The sequence below is a fragment of the Heliangelus exortis genome, chromosome 1 (genome assembly GCF_036169615.1).
Source record: "Heliangelus exortis chromosome 1, bHelExo1.hap1, whole genome shotgun sequence".
Taxonomy (NCBI): Eukaryota; Metazoa; Chordata; class Aves; order Apodiformes; family Trochilidae; genus Heliangelus; species Heliangelus exortis.
Window position 1 is genome coordinate 118651167 of NC_092422.1, and position 20503 is coordinate 118671669.

Below are 20503 nucleotides of genomic sequence, written 5' to 3' on the forward strand. Positions count from 1 at the left end.
GCACAATTCTACAAACATTTCCAAAATTGCCTCCATCCATAAATTATCTTCCTACCTCCACTTCTAAGAGACAATGTATTAGAAGTCCCTTTTTAAAAGAGGCTATGCTGAAAGTTCTGCTGAATGCCATGCTAAGTTAACTGGCAAGAGAACTCAAGTCAGAACATCCCCAGCTTCCCAGACAGAACCTCTTCCCTCATTTGTGCAAAACATCCAAACTTAACAGCAACTCATTCAGCAGATGTCAGATGTAGTGACTGATCTTTATCTGTGGCTCTTATGCTCCTTGGATGCCCATTTACCAGCAACTTTTGTTTAAATGGCTCTGCTTTTTACTAGAAAGCCATGACAAGCAGGAACAGAATCCAAATTTTCCTGTGTCGAAAACAATATAGAATCATAGAATTTTCAGTGGTGGAAGGGACCTTTAGGATCATCTATTTCCATCCCTCTGCCATGGACAGGGACACCTCCCATTAGATCAGGTTGCTCAGAGCCCCATCCAGCCTGGCCTTATAAACTTACAGGGAGGGGGCTTCCACCACCCCTCTGGGCAACTTGTTCCAGTGTATCAGAAAGTGGTATCCCCTTGCTATCCTTTCTCATGAAACATAACAGCTTTTATAGTGCACAACCAGCAAGCATGCTACAGCCAGCACCTTTAGCCACTTCACAACTCTAGCTTGTGTGAACACACCTCCCTTGAGCTGAATTTCAAAAAGTCTATTGTTAAGCACTGCCTAATTACATGACAGCACAACACAAAAAATACAGAACAAGTAGTAGAACAGAAGCTCCAGTGAACCCAAATTTTCCATTCTATCTTTGAAACCTAGAACGTAAGAACTGTTCCACTCTTAAGTTTACTTAACTGTGCTTGTGTAACATTCTAGGGTAGCTTTCTTCCAGATGAGAGGTTTGGCCAGGAAACATCATCCTATCAGAAAATGGTTGAAGTTGGAAGGTACCTCTCAAGGTCAAACCGTCCAACCTTTGGGCTCAAGCAGAGTCATCTGGAGCAGGATGTCCAGGTCCATATCCAGTCAGCTTACAAATATCTTCAAGGAGGGAGACTCCACAAATGATCTGGGCAACCAGCTCCAGTGCTTGGTCACCCTCAAAATAAACAAGGATTTCCAATGTTCAGATGGAACTTTCTCTGTTTCAGTTTGCACCCAGTGCCTCTTGTCCTTTCACTGGGCAGCACTCTTTGCATCCTCCCTTCATTGGTAAGAGCACCCTGGGCCCTCCCTTGCCCAGGACAAACAGTCCCAAGCGTTTCCTAAGATGAGAGATGCTCCAGTCCCTTACCTTTGTCTTTGTGGGCCTTCACTGGACTGTCTCCAGTATGTCCATGTTTCTCTTGGAGCCCAGAAATGGATACAGCATTACAGGTGTGGGGTCACCAGTGCTGAGTAGAGGGAAAAGATCACATTCCTTGATCTTCTGGCAATGCTTTGACTAATGAAGCCCAGATTACAAGTATTTGGTGCAAGAGCACACTACTTGCTCATGCCCAGCTTTGTGTCCAAATGAACTCTCAAGTCCTCCTTTTCACAAAGCTGCTGGATAGTTGAACCCCATATGCATTGGGTTGCTCCTCCTTAGGTGAAGGACTCTCCACTTCCCCTTGTTGAACTGGTTCCTCTCAGCCCATTTCTCAAGCCTGTTGAGAGCTCCTTCTAGGTGGCAGCACAATGCCCTAGCATATTAGCTGCTACTCCCAGTTTGGTGTTGTCAGCAAATTTTCTGATGACATATTCTATCCCATCATCCAAAGAATTCATGAAGATGTTGAACAGGATCAGACCCAGTATTGATGCCTGGAGTACACCACTAGTTACTGCCTTCCAAACAGACTTAAAGTAACTGGTCACCACCCTTGGGGCCCAGCCACTCAGACAGTTTTAAACACACCAAACTGCTTATCCAGATCATACTTCATAAGCTTCTCTGGGAGGATTTCACGGGAGACAGTGTAAAAACCTTGCCAAAGACTAGGTCAGACTTACCTGACTGCTTACCCTTCATCTATTAAGCCAGTCAAGTTTATCAAGTGGATCAACCATAACTTACCCTTTTGTCAATCCAAGATGGCTATTCCAACTCATCATGTTGTTCATGGGCCTAGGAATAGCTTCCAAGATTAGCTACTCCATCACCTTCTTAGGAAGCGAAGTAAGCCTGTAGTTCCCTTGGTATACTTTCCCGCTCTTCCTGAAGATAGAAATAACATTTGCTTTCCTCCAGATTTTGGGCACTCCTACCAATCACCATGATCATTCAAAGATTCTCAAGAAGTCTCACAATGACATCAGCCAGCAGCCTCAGCACTCCTCAGTACATCCCATAATGGCCCATAGACTTAGAATTGTACAGTTTGCTTAAGTATTCCTTCAACTGAGCCTCTTCCAGTATGGCTATTTTATGCTCCAGACTCAGGCAAAAAAAGATCCTCATCTTCTTCCACACTCTCTGTCACCGTGCGTCGTTCAGCTGCAGGTCTACATAGACTCTTTCATCTTCTTTTTGTCACCTGTGTACTTACAGAAGCCCTTCATGTTGCCTTTGACATCACTTGCCAGATTCACTTGCAGTCAGGCTTTGGCTTTTCTGATCCCCAACTCAGTAACTCTGTATTCCTCCCAGGTCAGCTATCTTTGTTCTCACCTTCTTTATGCTTCCTTTCCACATTTTTCCATTATGAAGCAGCTCCTGGCATTTTTGCTTTACTTGCTGCTCATTGGGTTGGGCTGCTCTTAAGCTTGATGAAAGTGATTCTTCAATTTTAATAATGCTTCTTGGTCCCTCCAGGACCTTATCCCAAGGGCCTCTACAAAGATGATCTCTGAAGAAGTCAAAGTTTGCTCTCTTGAAGTTCAGGGTTCTGAGCGTGCTTTGCCCTTCTCTCTCCTTTCAGGATGATAAACTCCACCATCTCACGGTCCCTAACAGCTAAGGCTACCTTTGAATTTCACATGCTCAACAAACCCTTCTTTGTAAGAGGTTTAGCAGAGCACCTCTTCTTGTTAACTGTGGTATCATTTGGAAGAGTAAGTTGTCATCACTGCACTCCAGAAAACTCCTGAATGGCTTATTATGTCCTGCTGTGTGGTGCCTCTAGCAGATGTCAAGTGAGGTGAAGTGCGCCATGAAAACCAGGGTCTGCAAACACAACACTGCTCCAATCTCTCTAGAGCACCTCATCCACTTGTTATTCCTGATCAGGCAGCCTATAGCAGACACACACAATACTGTAAGCCATACAAGTCTGGTCTTAAATCCTTACCCATAAACTCTCATTTAGTTTATCACCTGTCTCCTGGCAGAGCCCCAGGCTCTCCAGCTTCTCTCTCACATAAAAGGTGACTTCAGCCTCCCATTTTCCTGGCTCGCTCTTCCTAAATCATCTGTATCTCTCCACATGCAAGTCCATCACATCTCCATCCATCTCCACATCTCTCAAGATCACAGCCCTGCAACTGTACACAGGCCTCTGACTCATCAAGTTTATTCCCTGTGCCACATGCATTATTGAACATGCAGTTCAGTGAGGTACCCTGGCATGCTGATTTCCCAGAAATGGTTCTCAGGATTTCTTCACAAGGGTGCCTTGAAGACACTTCCTTGCTTATATGCGAATGCTAGAGGTGATGCTGCTAAAGCCCTGTTTTGTTGATTTTGTGATCCCTTTCTGTATCATCACTGCAGGCCCTTTTCTCATCTACCCCTTATCAGCCACTCCCTCAGGGCTGTGAGTTACTCTCTGCCTCCCACACCATTCCTAGTTAAAAGCCCTCCTTACATCCCACTGACGAAGATGCCTTTCGTCCTGCCTTAGATGTGGATCCCACCTCTCCCAGCCAGACCCTTCAAACAGTCCCATGGTTGCAGAAAAAAAACCCTGTTGCCAACACAAGTTCCAACCAAACACTGATGTGCATTGCCAGTGCACTCCTTCTCACACCCTTTCCTCTTGATGGGAGGATCAAGGAGACCACCAGGTAGGGTCCCTGGGTCCCTGGCAATCACCCCTAGGGCTTTGTAGTCACTATGAATGCAAAAGCAATGTTTTATCTAATACAAAACATATCGACTTCTATGTATGTAAAAGCCATTATTTCAAAGCTTCTCAGACCTTTGGGTTTTGAGAATCAAAGACCTAAAATAAACATTTAAATGTTTAGAACAGGGTATATATAGCATATACTGCATGGGAGTAGAACCTTAATCAGTCGAAATACTCATACTTTAAAGAGTATCTGAAATGAATCTTGGCAGTAAGGCAGTACTGTGAAATCTTAGGCTTAAATAAAAAGAAAACCTGAACCCTGGGTATGGTGAAAAGAATAATAAAAATTTCCTTATTTGACTGGGTAAAATTTAACTCCTCAAGGAAATTAAGCTCTTTTTGTAAAAAGCACTATCTGTAATAATTGCACTTAAATTGCAGAAAAAAATATATTCTGAACACCCTTTAAAGGACCTAATAATGAAAATTAAGTGTAAAAATTTCCTAGTGCTCATGAAATTTCATGGAGCTTTGAGCAGAATGTACCCCTGCCCATGCAGAGGTAGTTTGAACTAGATAATCTTTAAGATCCCTTCCAACCCAAACCATTATCTGATTCTATGAACTTATAGCTAATTTAACTTGGAAAGAAAGCCAATGACTTCCAAAAGCTAAGTTTTGTTCTTCATTTCTTTGGATTTACAATATAAAGACACATCATAAAACCTTTTTTGAAAATTATACATCTACCCTCTTAAAATATGTTTTCTCATCTTTTACTTAGCATGAAAAATCTATCTCAAATACTGATATAAAGTTGGAGTGTAGCAGCAAGAACAATTTTTTGATGTGTTTATTCTTAAAACACCAGTTAATTAAAAGCCATAGCATTTTTTTAAAGCCAGAGTAGCAAGCTAATACATCAGAAAAGTTCTAAAAAGCATGTACTGTAAGTAGGCTGGACCACCTTAACTTCTCAAAGTTTTATTCTGCATATACAACAATCAGCCAACTCATGAGTGGTCCTTATTGCAATAACTGAATTAATAGCTTCTTAGAAGAATATAGACAAATTCTACAATTCTGTGAGTTAGCTACAATTGATAAAACATCATTTAAGCATCAAAACCAAAGACACACAGAAACTAAATAAAGAGATGAAGGTTCTGTTACTAGCTTATTCCATGACCTTATGAAGCCTTCCCCTCTGTGCTCAGTAAACATTCCTATTATATAAAGCTTTTGAATACTTGGCAAAACACTCTTAAGAGCATTACACAAATTCTTCTTACTTTTCTATGCACTTGAAAAAAAAAACACAAATATGCCTTCTTAAAGTAAGTACTGCAAAGCACTTTTTATAAAAAGATCTCTCAAAAAAAAGACTTCACCAAGTAGTTCTTTGAAAAGAAAAAGTTGTAAAAAAGTTTATGTAAAAATGGTAGAAACTAGATCTCTGTTTGGAAATTTTTTAATCTTCCTCCTGACTGTAATGACCCATGCATGTGTTACACACTGTCCCAAACAGCCAGCCCAATTCTACACAGTTTCTCATCATTTTACTAAGTAAAATCAGCTGTATACATTCATTAATTTTGTGAATTTAAACAATTAAAAGCTGTTCTGTGAGAACAAAGTTCTTCAAATATGCATCAGGACACTCCACGGGAAACCAAGGTATGAGCCAAACTTCTTCTCACAACCACCTGGAATTTTGAAGCCAGATTTCCAGCCTCCACAGATCTAGGAAATTCCCTGTGTTTGTTTTTTGGTCTCAATCCAGGCAACCACAACATCTTGCAAGTCAGAAATGCTACACATATGCTAGCTGTAGACCTGTGTTAGAGACATCATCGCCTGCACTTGTTCTTTTTTTGCTATTTTTCTACCTCATCTACACAGACCATTCCTATTAGTCTCTTCTGGTTATAAAAAACAGTGAGTGAAGACCTCTGCGATGATCATAGCATATTTCAAAATGCACTTTGCGTCTCTGGAATTGCTGCAGCCTTCTGTGATACATCTGATGCTGTCAAAAACAGGTTTCAGACAAAATATTATTCATCTGACACTGTTGATACATGTTTTATCTCAGCCACATTATATTCATTTCAACATAGTGGATGCCAAAATCCAGAAGGAGATACAGAGGCCAAAGAAAAATGACACTGTATAAGCAATGGGTTTTCAGCATGATTATTTGTCTATTCCCAGTAGCAGACCTTCCACACCTGTACTCTGCCCCTTCACACACCTAGCTGTAGAAGTGATAATCTGCTGCCACGCATCAAAGAATTTAAAAATTCTGGAGATCACCTGATCACCAATCACCAGAGTACTAACAAGGCTCTCACTGAAGGCAATTCACACAACAGAGATGGGAAGTTCAGATCCTGGACTGGTCAAGCACAGTGGTCATACTGTTGAAAACTGCTCAGTACAAAGGCATGATTACCCTAGCTGAAGTACTTATCCACATAATACACAGACCCATAAAACCTCTGGTCTGGCTATGAAAAGCTACACTTCAGAAATCTGAATAGTTATGCAACAATAAAACAGCTTGTCACGTGTAGGCTGATCACCAGAAAAAGGAGTAAGCCTTCTACAGCACTAGATTGTGGCAACTGCAGCTAACAATCACTAGAGCTGTTATTTGAACTAACCTGGATTCCTTACTCACCAACTGATGCCAAATCATCAGATTTAGCTCAATAAAAATTGTCTAAACTTTACTACTTATTCACATCACCAAGAAAATTGCCATTCTTTATTAACCTATAGCTTCTCAGTCTAAATTCTTACAAAACAACCTCAGAAACGCAAATACTAATTTTCAACCCTCCTCTGAATTTGAGGCTATAGGAACTTTAGTTCATTATTTCTTCCAGCTAGCTCTTCACTGTTAGCTGTGCTCACTACTTCCATGTTACTTGATCAATTCAATTTTTTCTACCCATTAAATCCATCAGTAGCAAACTCAATGGTATTTAAATACAGTAATCTGTAAGTAAAATTAAGAAGTGTTGACAGTTACAAGACCATAACATTTACTCTTCATCTCCACCCTATAGACGACATTTTGAAAATTTCTGGATATTCTCATTGAAAATATTTCAAGGCAATTCTAAAAACCAGTAAAGCCTTTTGAAATGCACAATTCAGTAATGTCCTTCAGGAAAGAGCCCTAACCAAGTAAGATTGAGGAGATCTGGTATTCCACACACAACTTCTTAGTCAAAAGTCCTTCTGCAGTGGTCTCTAACAGAACAGGCCTCCTCCCCTTACAGGGAAGGATGTGCTCATTGAGAGATTCAAACAGCCCCACAGCACCTCCATGCTGTATCACTCAGGTATCATAAGCAGTTGTTCATTATTTGATAAGAGTGGGTTTCATCCAGTCGTCATTAATATTCAAAGCAAAATTCCAACTTGAGTAATCTACCCACAACATGGCACATACTCCAACTGCAACTGTTATGATGACAGGTGTATGACTGACTTATTTTTGCTTGGTTTTATGAGCTAATTAAACTCAGATTACAATTTTAAATAAGACTTAGCTAGTGTAACTTAGTGCTACAGTTCTGGGTTTTTTTAATCACAGAGCCAGGGGTTGTTTACCTCTGAACTGTTCCTGTTTGCTAACCCAATTTTTAGGCATAGAACTAAGCAGATTTGGGGGCAGAGAGGGGGTGGGCTGGGGTGAGAAAAAGGCCCTGCGTTTCTGCTATACTACCTATAAATTCAGACTTTAAAATGTATGTCAATAATAATAGGAAACTAGCATTGCTGGGGAGTAATGAATTTCACAGCCAACCAGGAGTGGAAGGGAAAAGATCAAAAACAGCAATTTCTATAGCAGAGCCTGCCACAGAACCAGAAGTCTAAGCCAATATCTTAGTTTTAATGTTTTACAGATGAGGCAATCTACTTAAATGACTCCTGTTTTTTTAGTCCCATTTAAAACCTATTTTGAAAGTATATATGATAGTTTGGTAATTTGCACATTTTAGCAGCATGTAATTTCTGTTTTCCTATCTCTCTAATCCATTTTTAAAACATGTGGAAATACTTTCTAACACACCAACAAAAAACACTTTTAGCATGGAACCTCACAAATTCAGGCTCTGCTTTAAATAAACACTTGCTGCTGTTCCATGTATTAACGGCAAACTCACTGTGAATCCATACCACTAAGTTGTGGAAACACTTAAAATATTTTTTAAGTTGTTATCCAGTGAAATATCAACACCCCAACACCAGGAGAAACATGCAGCAATGATGTACATTAATACCTGACATGCACTTTTAACTTTCTATTTATTAAAAACATTTGTAGCCCTGTTTTTCTTTTCTTTTTAGTATCAATCATAACAGCAACTTAACACCATATAAGTAAATGCTATCAGATACAAAAATGGGTAGGACCATATCATTTTTACCTCTTTAATTTTGTTCCTCTTCTCTCGAATATCCACATCTGCTGGTTCTCCACTGTTTATTCCTATAAGATTTGGTAAAGGAACAGGGGGCAGTGGCTTGCTGTCTTTCTTTTTCAACTCTTGCACTACTTTGTTCTTTTCTGTCTGAATCTCGGCTTGAATTTCATCACGTGATTTCTTCAATTTCTCCTTAGCCTCTTCCAGAGCCTTTTCATGATCTGCTCGGATCTTATTTCTCAGACGTTCCTCTTCTTCTCTAGAGACACAAATGCCGGTCAGCATTTCATTACTAAAAACACATTGCTTATAAACAAACTGCAGCTTCAAAACAGAAGCCACATCCAAAGTTAGTTTACTCTAATTAATTGTAATGATTCATAAAAGTTTACTAAATTATTAGTGCACAACCTTACACTATTTTCTATGAACCAAAAAAGAACAGCACACCCATCTCCAACACTACTGTAGAAAAATTTTCACAGGGGTTTTCTACAGTATATCTCAACACCTCTACTTCTCTACTCAAGAAATCAAAGAGGAAAAGCCCTACGTCCTGTACTTCAGCTACAGGATGTGTGCAGACACATTTAGCAATCATTCCATTCAAGAAAAAATAAAAATTATCAGGCCTCTCCCTCACCTTCTGCCCGATAAATACATCATGCACAACTTCTCAAGATCTGAAGTAACTGCTAAAAAAAAATTTTATTTTTTTTTTTTTTAATTGCAGCCACTCCTTTTATTAACAATGAGATGTGAGCAGCAAGAGCTGCAAACCCTACCACAGCATGTTTTTTCTTTAATTTAGAACTCATTGCACCAAAAAGCACGGTCCATAAACCTCAGAGGTTATGAAACTTCCAATCAACAAAGCCAACATCAACATGGTTCTAAGCATTATCTTACATCATAATTTTTAATGATCAGTAAAAGTTTCATTAGTTACACACAAAACAAAGAGTACCATTTTAGAGCCTGGGCTAAATGAGAGGTTATTGTAACAGACAAAAATGGCTCACTTCATACCTAGAAGATTTCAAGACAGCAGAAGGATACACATCAGGCTCTCACTGTAACACAACCTTTTCAAGCCTCCTTAAAACATAGTTAGTCTCTCTATTTGACAATATAGTCAAATGACTAATGTAAGCCAAAATAGTTGTTAGGATCCATAACAACCCTAGTTACAAAAACCAACTCACTCACTCACTGCCTCTTTCCTCCCCTGGCCAAAAATATTTTTTCCTTAAAAAGCATTAAGGAGAAAATGGTGGATAACAGAAAGGAAAGAAGGCAAGCAGCAAGCCATGAAAGAAACACTAAGCTCTAGCCTAAACGCTTTTAGGATTTTTTAGACACTGACCCATATGATGCGTTTTTTCCAGTATATGGAAAGCGTACCAATGAGAAAGAGCAATCACCATTTGGTGTGTGAGAATTAGGATAGTTCAGTTGGAAGGAACCTAACAGTGATCATCTAGTCCAATTGCAATTAAAAGCCAATCCAGTGTATACAGAAATAATAAGCACAAGATTGGCAACTGTTAACTAAACACTTGGCAACAAAAATACAAATATTTTCACTTATTTAAACTGGGGTATTTTTCCTATAAAGGTAATTAAACATATTGGAAAATAATCTATGGTAAAACAATAATGTTTCCAGAGATTCTAACAAATCTCAAGTAACTCATTGGAGTGCTGCATTGGAATATCAGGAGATATGGAGAAGTCTTACTGAGCTTTGCAAGTATAATGTGTAATAGAACTGCTTTTATTAATCTTGCAGATCAAGATAATTTGGTGTCTATTTTAGAGCACCACTTCACCTTTACAAAAGAAGGTAATTACAAATAGTTTACAAATAATGAAGCTAATAATTAATAATTTGCGTAGAGTTACAATATATAGTACATATAGAATGGACCAGATTGGTCCCTTCTGTGCAAGTTACAGTCCACTGCCTAAGGAGACCTGATTTTAAGACAAGGTAGAAAAAAAAATGAAGCTTTTAGCTACAGAATGCCACAGTTCAAACCTCCGGTGCACTAGCCCTGACTACTATCTTAAAAACATAGAGTATATTTTTAAGTTAAAATTTATACATCTCTTTGCTGCAGTCATCAGCCTGGGTTCAAAAGCTCAAATAGACTTTTTTTAGGCACACATTTTATTCTAATTTGAACAAATATGACATCACTTTATGTCATCCAGAAAATAACTTCACAGTTTACAGTACAGTGTGTATTGCATGCTGTGGGAGAACAATGGTACTATAACATAAATACTGTCAGCAAAAAGCATTGTTACACAAAGGATGTTAGGCTTTTTTTGTGTGTGTGCTATAGGTTCATATTTTTTTAAATGTGCTGCAGCAGCAGCATCTTTCAGTATAAATACAGAAATATCGTGCAATGTTTTAACAGATGCACTGACTGAGAGGTATTCCAACTTTAGTTCTGCAGCTACTTTTCTCAGTACCCCCATCACATCCATATTTCTCCCAAACAATTAAAAAAAGAGAAAAAAGTCTGAGCTCCTCACTTTGACTATTAAATCAAAGCTTATAAACACTGTTCAATAGTAACAGAGTCCTTCTCTCCTTGAACTGTAAAACAAAGTAACAACTTTTGAAGTGGCAAAAGACTAGTCTAAAGAAAGAAAACAAAAATAATACCACTTAAGATAACTTCCACCTTTTAGGATAGGTTCTACTATGACCCACTTACGGGGGAGCATAACTTCCTTGTATTCCTGCAAAAGTTAATCACATACTGCTGTGGCAGAAACGAGCTCAATTCAGTAACAAAACGAGGTAAAAATTTCTATCAACTGAACTGACTTCAAAACATAGGTGTGCAGTTTGGAAAGCTTCTTTGGGGCTAGCAGAGGGCTCTGTCTAAGATGCAGCTAAAGAGAATGAAAATGAGGTCACCAGAACAAGGCCTCACTCCCCACAGCCATGTTCTCACCAAGGAACAGCACACTCTAAAGGAGCAGAAGAGACAGCTTACAAAGAATGTGGAATAGAAAGTCTTACTGAACACATAAAAATCAAATTAATTCAGTATAGGCATAATGTATTTTGGAGCTATGCTTCTCATTTTCAGAACTCAGTTTCTAGAGGCAAGTGACAGTTCTTTGCCTCCTGACTAAATCTACTAATATTGTGTTAACAGATATCGGAATTCTTTCAGCAAAGGATCCACCACCACTGGAACCCCCAAATTTTTAGAAAGAGAATGTAACAATGTTTCTCACATCTTAATGAAATGATGTTCAAGGCATACCCAACATTAACCTAATTTTCAGAGGATGCTTTACAATGAGTGTGCTTTATTCATTAATAGAAATGCTTTTGTATTTCTATGGTTAACATGAAAATCCACAAATAGAATCCCCCTGTGTGAAAAACAATAACACTGCTTGAGTAGCTATAGTGAGTGTGACTCACTAAAATGAATCACTAGTGATGTGCTTAAGCACCTTCATAATCAAGTGTCATGAAGATTTTGCCTTTCTCTAATCTTTAAATTTTCAATTCCAGGTGCTGCATACAACAGCAATAATAAAAAGTCCATCACTCCACAAACCTCATCTATTTCTTGATTCAGAATCCATGAAACAGCCATAAATTGGAAAAAAAGTTTTGAACTCACATCTGGTTACACTGCAGGAACCACTATGTAAAAACGTCAAAGCTGTTGATTTCTACAGCACTATAATCTAATTAGAGTCATTAAGGAGAGGTGAATGACAGTGTACTTCCCTTCAGTCACTTGGCAGAATACCCAAGCATGTGAGGAAAATACGCTGAGACTCAATAGAGATGAAAAAGAACTCTTCCAGGAAGTGACATTTTGAGACAAACATAAGAAAACAGTAAGATGAAGAGAAAGGTCAGCAGGTATTTCAGGGAGTTTACAGGAGACAGCACAAGAGCTTCTTCTGCGGGTACATATCCTCTGTGCAATTACCAATGATGGACAGCATGAGCTGCAAAAGATGTCATATCCTACCTTTCAGCTACAGATGTATTTTACCAAGAATACACATATACATATACATATACATATACATATACATATATATATAAACCTAATGGAAGAAAAATCACACCCTTAAATGTCAACACCACATCTTTCTTCTGAGTTCTTAAGCAACAATAATTAAGTGAAATTACAGAATAAAGAGAATTAGAAGACTGGAACCATAGGAGCAGCTGACAACTCCCCAGACTGCCAAGTCACAGTCGAACACCGATAAACTCCCATCCAGCACAAAAGTTAGCAACGCTTTAATGTATGCAGATACCACTACATTCAAATACTTCTAGTTAAAGAAGAGAGACCTCAGAAAGGATCAATCTAAAAATACAAGATTGGAAAGAATCCCAGCAGAAATGCATACACCAAAATGTGTCAAACAGTTCCCTCATGCAACTACCCTCACACACTTCTAAGCCACAGGAGCAAACCCTTAAAATGAAGATTTTTTTTTTCAGTAAACCGTAAAAAAATCTCACCTAACAGAAAGCTGCTTTCTTGTAATCACCCTAACTGCTCATTCTAGTGTCTCAAGACAGAGGTTCAAGTATCATGAAATTACAGCAAAAGCTAATTTCAAACAAGCAATATTATCAATCTGTGTTTAGATAATTTTTGCCAGAAAGAACCATAAGTAGACCTAACAATCAGAGGTCTAACAATTTCAGGCTCTAACAATCAGAGCCTGAAACTACAAATAGGTGCAAGTTTTTTAAACCATCACTGTAATTAACAATTGCAGCTGCCTATGCAGGAACTTTGTATACTCTTGATGTGTCCAGGAGCAGCAACATTCAGAAATGACCACAAATTATAATGCTTGATAACTGAATTACTAACCAAAACTTCATGTGCTTTAAGTATGTAGGAGGTAGTGAGCCTTCTGAATGTAACAGCTACTGAAGCCTCACTTGCCAAGAGTCTCTCAACATCTCTCATACCTGCTGCTACAGGTTCTTTAGAAACTGAACTGCAAAAAATCAAAAATGCTTTCAAACTTCTTTAAAAGGTTTGAGATCAAAAAAGGAAACAAACATTCAAATGGAGTCAAGAAAAGAAGAATGGCCACCAGCAACTGTTCCATTAGACTAAAAAGCAGAATACTGGCTCACTATAGCGAAAGGATCATCAGTTTATTATTATTTGGATTTTTCAGAGGGGTAGATGAGATATGCTAAAGTCCATAAATATGTACATAAGCCTGTCATGCAGAAGCAAACCTCTGTGTGGAAATTCTGAACTTTCACCCTTTTGTCAAGTTTGATCTTCAACCAGAGGCTACTTTTAGAGACAGTGAAACAAAAAGATAGGCACTACTTCAAAAAAAAAAAAAAAAAAAAAAAAAAATCTTTGACAGTCAGTGCCTAAAAACCATTTCAGATGTTAACTACAAAAGCTGGTTTTCCCTCCAGTCTTGCAGCATACACTATTTCATGACATCCACACATATTACAATCCCATCATGTTTTCCTTCAATATAGAGAATATACATTCATGACACATAAAGCACACTGGAGATACATACACTCACCCTTGCTGCCCAGAAAATTATTTCAAATTGCAGATTCCTTGAGTGGTTTCTTTTAGACAAAGCTGGCAGTAGAACTTATTTCTAGCAAGAGAGGTTTGCATATGACATGAGTACTGTTACTCAAACACCAGGAGCATAAGACGGAGTCCTTACACCCTTGTTCTCTTATCCCTCTCCACACAGTTTTTTTTTCTCTTGTCATTGTACTTTCCTGTAACCTTTTTCATGTTCCTATTTCCTGCCTTCCTTTACTATTGTTTGTATCAACTTGGGCTCTACTAACTTGCTCTCACAATCTTCTACAAAGGCATGGCCACCACTCTGAACACCCGTTCTAGCTTTCATCATTCAACTTACTTGAACCATTAAACAAGATAACAGAATTAATTCCCTGGCACTGACACTTTCCTTTAATCCTAAATATCCCTTCTTGAACTCCATGTAGAATTCCTGCAAATAAAATTTCCTTCCACTTCTGTACAATAACTTATGTCCCTAATTGATTTCTTTTTCAGCCAAATTTTGGACTGAGAATCTAAGCCTTCAGCCACCTCTCTCGCAGCTCTCAAAACCTCTCACCTCTATAATGGAAGCTCACAGATACAGTTCCAGATCTGCTTTCTCATCTAAATCAAAACCTCAATCTCTGACTTTTCTTTGTTGATAGCCAGGTGTCACCTGAAGTCAAACAAACTGTAACTTCAGTCTTAATCTTCCTCCCAGAGCTTTTGTTCAGCAGTGGAAAATTCTCTGTTGCCTAGACTGCCAGTGTCTGGACATTCTTCCTATTTCCTAGAATGTGACTATACCTAGATTTTTCTTAGTTTCATTGTATTTTTAAATGCAGTCTTTCTTAAACCATAGAGCCCTCTCTAAGCCTGACCTTGTTCTGTTGATCCAGCAATCCTGTTACGAAGACAATCCACTTAACTCCTCGAGGCTGCCATTCTGTACCCTTTTTTGTTTTTCACAAAATTGTAATTCATTACATGCATTGCCCAGACACAACAGGAAGAAAACATGGCCACTTCTGAAACATGTATTTATCCTCCCCTATAAATGCCCTAACCCTTTCCCTCGGGGGGGTGGAACTCTTTGTCCAGCGCGAGCTGGGAGTTCCCCGGATCCGAAAATAAATACCTTTGCTTTTTAAAGGCTCAAAACTCTGTCTCTAAACAGTTTTGCTTGGCCTCTTTGGGCTTCATTTCTAGATGTCCCACACATTAAATGAACAGATTTCTATGCTCATCATTAAAAGACACTGCTTGATGATACTCCTTTATGTGTCTCTACTTAATTTGTCTTGTAATTTAGCAGGGCCTTTGGAAACAGTTCTGGAATGAGGACAATCAAAACACTCAGGGAATATATTTAGAGAGAATTTTACAAACACAGATTGAATAGACACACATAAATTGCAGAAGAGGTTAGAGAGTTGAAGCACATCCTTTAGGGAGGAAGAGCAAGCCCTCCAGAAAATTAAAAGCCATGAAATTCCTCAGTATTTTCAGATACCTTTTTTAAGATTTTGAAACATATCCAGAACTCTCAGAAATCACCATACGGCAAGATATCCAATTAAATACTTCATTAAAAAATGCATTAAAACATATGATATCTCCCACTTTCTTTCACAATGGTAGTAAAACATACCTTCCGGTTAAGAAAAAAGAGTACAGATTCCACAACCAAATTAAGAACATGTATAAATTCTAAAAGGGGGAAAAAAACCAAACAAAACCAGAACAACAAACATCCTTAAGGATATATTTGCTTCCTATGTTAAATATTAACATGAACAGAATTGGGATTTTTTTTATCTTTATATTCTGACAAGCACTGCTTGTTCCTCACCCCTACCTATAGCAGCCACATAATCCCCAGTGCAAAAAAGGAGAATGTCAAACTCAAGTTAATGGCATTCTTGGGACCTGAAGCCACTGCCATAGCTGGTACAGTCAGCTTAAGTTTTACTAGTGAAGACAGACAGATGTTTTCTCCAAGCATTCCAACAGCTGCATTCCTTTGAGTGACCAGGCATTTGTCAGTGCACAGAAGGGTCACCAGAGACCATGTAAGCATTTGAAGCTTACATGAAATTTCTCAGTTTTGCAGTTATAGTATCAGCCAAGACAGATTTTCAGAAACATCAGATCAACTATTTCAGGAAGAAATTAGATACATGTTTAAAGACTACAGCAAAAATGAATGCAACTTTCATTAGTGAGGAGAAAATAAAAAATATAAATTATACAATGCTTTAAGTTTTCAACTACATATGAGGAAACTCAGGTTTTAGTGTCAATGTCATTCAGGTATGAAAGCACTTTCTTAAAAAAAGCAATAGATGCATTAAGTTCAAAAACATACAGTTTTCAATCACTACAGCTCTATCAAGCACATCTCATTTAGATACTTTCTGTTTATAGGACATAAAATACAATTAGATTTGCCTCAAGGCACTAGCATATAATCAAAAGTAGGCATTATTTCAAAATTCTTGCTGATTAAAAAAATTCACTTAACAGCTGCAGCTAATTACCTCCATGCAGAATATTAAGCTCCTGCAGAACAAGGTCTTAAATCTAACTGTCAAAGCACTTAAAACGCTAATATAGAAGAAAAAATATTTTTTAGGAATCAATCTTGCATCTCAAAAAAAGACACTGAAAAGCCGAAGTCTTACTAAAATTTATGAAATTTAGGATCACTTCATGTTTTATCAAGAAACCTCAACAGAAGAATGTTGCTACCTGCCCTGCATAAAAGGATTATAAATAGCTTCCTTTCTCGCAGAGCTCTTCCCTTCCAGTAAGTACACCAATGAGACATATATTTTATTTAAGTAATGAAGATGGAAGACCTTTGCAAGAAGGAGGATGAAAAATATGTATAGAATATAGAAGTAAGAAACAGAAAAGGAAATCAGTACTGAACAAGATAATTGGGTAAAATAAAAAATAAAATTAGCAAGATGGTATGAACAACCACCTGGAAACTGAGATTTTTTGATGCGGGATTCAAACAGCCCCAAAGATCACTAGGATAATTTTAATTCAAAACTGCAGAAGCCTACTACAATTAATAATGATAAACCCTAGAATTTCTACTATAAACCACTCTAGGTAGCTGGAAACACTGCTTCTGTGAAAGTGTAGATACATATATAGATAACAATGTATAAGGGTATTTTCACCTTATTCACCACAGACAAGTCTAATACAGTACAGACAAACACCTGGCATGTTATATTATTCACTGTTATGAAAGCCAGTTTGATCAAGGCAGAATAATACATATGGTCTTGTGATACTGAGAAAGCAATTAGACAGAACTGGGTTCCCATACAAGGGCAGTGCATCATCTCTGCTTCCTTGTAAAAAGGCACCTTTACAAATAAGCACCTTTACATATAGGAAAAAGCAGTGCTGCTGATGTTGGTGTCCCAGCTCAGATCCTGAAGCATATGCTCATGAAGAAATAAAAAAACCAGAGCACTTCCATTACACAGCATCATACTCTCAAGTATTATTGCATGTCCTGTGTACTATCACTTCCAAAAATCTATTTCCAATTGAAAAAGAAAATAATAATAACTAAAAAAAGGATGCAAACCTAACAACACAAGCCAAGAACAAATAAGGGTGGTGCATTCTATGATTTGGCACAGACCACAGAAGTTGCTGCAGAGTCTGAAGCATTACTGTATTTTCTGTACCACCCAAAGCTCATCTTTCTTAGATGCCATCATGCTACAATCTTTGTGAGTTGTTTATTTTTCTTTATCTTATACAAAATTAAATTCATACAGTCATTTTTCACAATTACAAAAGTAACTTGCTCTGATGGCAACTTTTTCCAGGATGTCATAGTCTTACTTAAGCTTCCCAATATTAAGCATAATCTTAAAATTAGCCAGACTTGGATAGCTAATTTTAGATTCAAAAAATATAGTTAAGCACATGAAAACCAAGAAGATTACAAGTTACCATTAGACCCTACTTCTCACTCTTTTGAATACATAAAGGGCTACATTAAAGTTGCATGTGCAAGCACAGAACTAGCACTTCCTACACTATTTAACATTTCAACGTTCTCTGGAATGAAGTTTTGGGTTTTGCAAAACATAACTCTTACATAATTTTTTATCTGAAGAAAATGAATCATGGGTCCATTTTTATACAACAGCAGCAAGTGTTTCAGTATATGCTCTGTGGAAGCTTGCACTGCATCTTTAGCATTACAGTAATCACTCTTTCACCCCCTGCATTAGTTACATTGCCTGAGAGTTGTGCCAAGATGGGATGCTGCGTTCATTACCTTAGATCTGTAGAGGAATTCTGGGATGTGAACAGAAACCATAACAAAAATAAAACAAAAGAACTTAAATCATGTCTGTGCATCACACACAGTAACCTTACTCTGTCTTCTTTCCTCATCTTCTTTGTTCCCAGAATTACAAATCCCCCCTTTTGCACGTGATACTCTCAAAGGAGGAAAAAATAGCTCCATGAATGCACACAGAAAATCTTCAGAAATTACTTAAATTACCTAAACAGGCTCTAGAAATTGAACCAAGTTTTAAGCAGGAGCCTCAGCGAGCTGAGCAGTTCTTTTTCCTTTTACATACCCACACAGTGAAGAAGAAATGAAATTTCTTAGTACATCTGTTGATTACAGCATGCTCTTGTTCAGGTAGTTTAGCCCCATAACAAAAAATGTGATATCAGTTTGACTAATAAGTTACGGAGATTTTTCTAATAGTCAACCTGAGACACAGAAACAGCAATATCTGAGAAAACATTTAAGCAGAAGACAGAAAGGATTTTGCCTGTTTGCTTTCAAAATACACAGTTTGAAAATCCTCCCTCTAACTGGTAGCAAAGGCTTCCTGAAATCACGATGTAAGAATGCCAGGAAGCTCCGCTAATTACTTGCAATGGGAAGTGATAAATATAAACATATTAAATATTTAATATATCAGGACAGACTCACTCTCCATATACGGTAGAAGAGATGACATTCTCTGACATTGCAAAAGAGGTTGTGGATGCCTCATCCTTGGAGATTTTCAAGGTCAGGTTGGATGGGGCTTTAAGCAGCCTGATCTAGTAGGATGTGCCCCTGCCCATGCAGGGGGGCTGGAACCAGATGATCTTTAAGGTCTCTTAATCAAACACACATGAAAACACACTAAATCTGTGAGTCAGTAAGAACAATAGTGGAAGACAACTCCTGGTCTAGTCTTGTTATGCAAAAAAGATAACTAAACCATAAAACAGATCAAGAAAACTTTTTTCTTTTTTTAACAGAGTTAACAAGCAAACAGCTCTCTTAACCCACTTGTATATAGTTATCTTGATTCTGTTTGGTGAAGATGTTTTATTTAATTTCAAATAACAATCAGAAACAAATTAAACACACCAACTGTGAGTAGTAGTATTCAGCTGACCTTGGAAGTGTCGAGTAAGTTACCTTAAAAACAGAGCTCAGGGTAGTGGAAAAGAAGAATAGGGTGCCAAAAGACATTTGCTATATAGAAGCGTATCTGGAGGCAGGGGGATGTTTTATAAGAAAGCTAAGAAAAAAAAAATTACAATCATTTTAACATGACTGTCATTATGAGGAGAGGTACCATGCTAGACCTTGTAGTCTCCAACAGGGAAAGGCTGGTAGGGAATGTAAAGATCATGGGCAGCCCTGGCTGCAGAGACCATGAGATGGTGGAGCTTAAGATCCTCAGGGCTGCAAAGAAGAGGGTGTTCAGCAAGCATGAAACCCTTGACTTCAGAAGACCTTATTTTGGCCTCTTCTGGAACCTCCTTAGTAGGATACCATGGGACAAGACCCTGGAAAAAATTGGGAGCCCAGGAAGGCTGGTTGACTTTCAAGGATCATCTCCTCCAAGTTCAATGGCAAAAGAAAAAAATAGGCAAAAAGGCCAGGAGACCTATATGGATGAACAAGGAACTTCTGGTCAAAATCAAACACAAAAAGGAAATCCACAAAGGGTGAAAACAAGGACAGGTAACCTGGAAGTATTTCAAGGAAATTGTTCATGAAACCAGAAACCAGGTTAGAAATGCTAAAGCCCTGATGGAATAACATCAGTTCAGGGACATAAAAGACAACAGAAAAAGATTCTACGGATATGTCAGAGAAAAACTAAAAAGAGAGAATGTGGGGCCCCTCCAGAGGGATACAGATGACCTGGTTATTGAGGATATAGAGAAGGCTGAAGTATTCAACAGCTTCTTTGCTTCAGTCTTCACTGGTAACCAATTGAGCCACACCACAGAGGGCAATAGCTGGGTTTGGGAGAGTGAAGAACCACCCAGAGTCAATGAAGGAACATTTAGAGAACATTTAGAGTCCAGGAACATTTAGAGAACCTTAAACTGCACAAGCCCAAGGAACCTGGAAGCTGAAGTTGCTATGCCATTAGCCATCATATTTGAGAAGTCATGGC

At 38.2% G+C, this 20503-nt stretch overlaps 1 protein-coding gene across 4 annotated transcripts in view; it reads right to left on the reverse strand.

Annotated features, from left to right (window-relative positions):
- The window catches only part of MAN1A2 (mannosidase alpha class 1A member 2), a 140149-nt gene that overhangs the window by 96009 nt on the left and 23637 nt on the right, over positions 1 to 20503 (reverse strand). For all 4 annotated transcript variants that reach the window (XR_011729335.1, XM_071761463.1, XM_071761482.1 and 1 more), the window contains exon 2: positions 8458 to 8713. Coding sequence is in view for 3 of the 4 variants with exons in the window: in XM_071761463.1 (XP_071617564.1) it covers positions 8458 to 8713 (256 nt within the window). In the remaining variant the exon portion in view is untranslated. The remainder of the gene's footprint in view (positions 1 to 8457; positions 8714 to 20503) is intronic.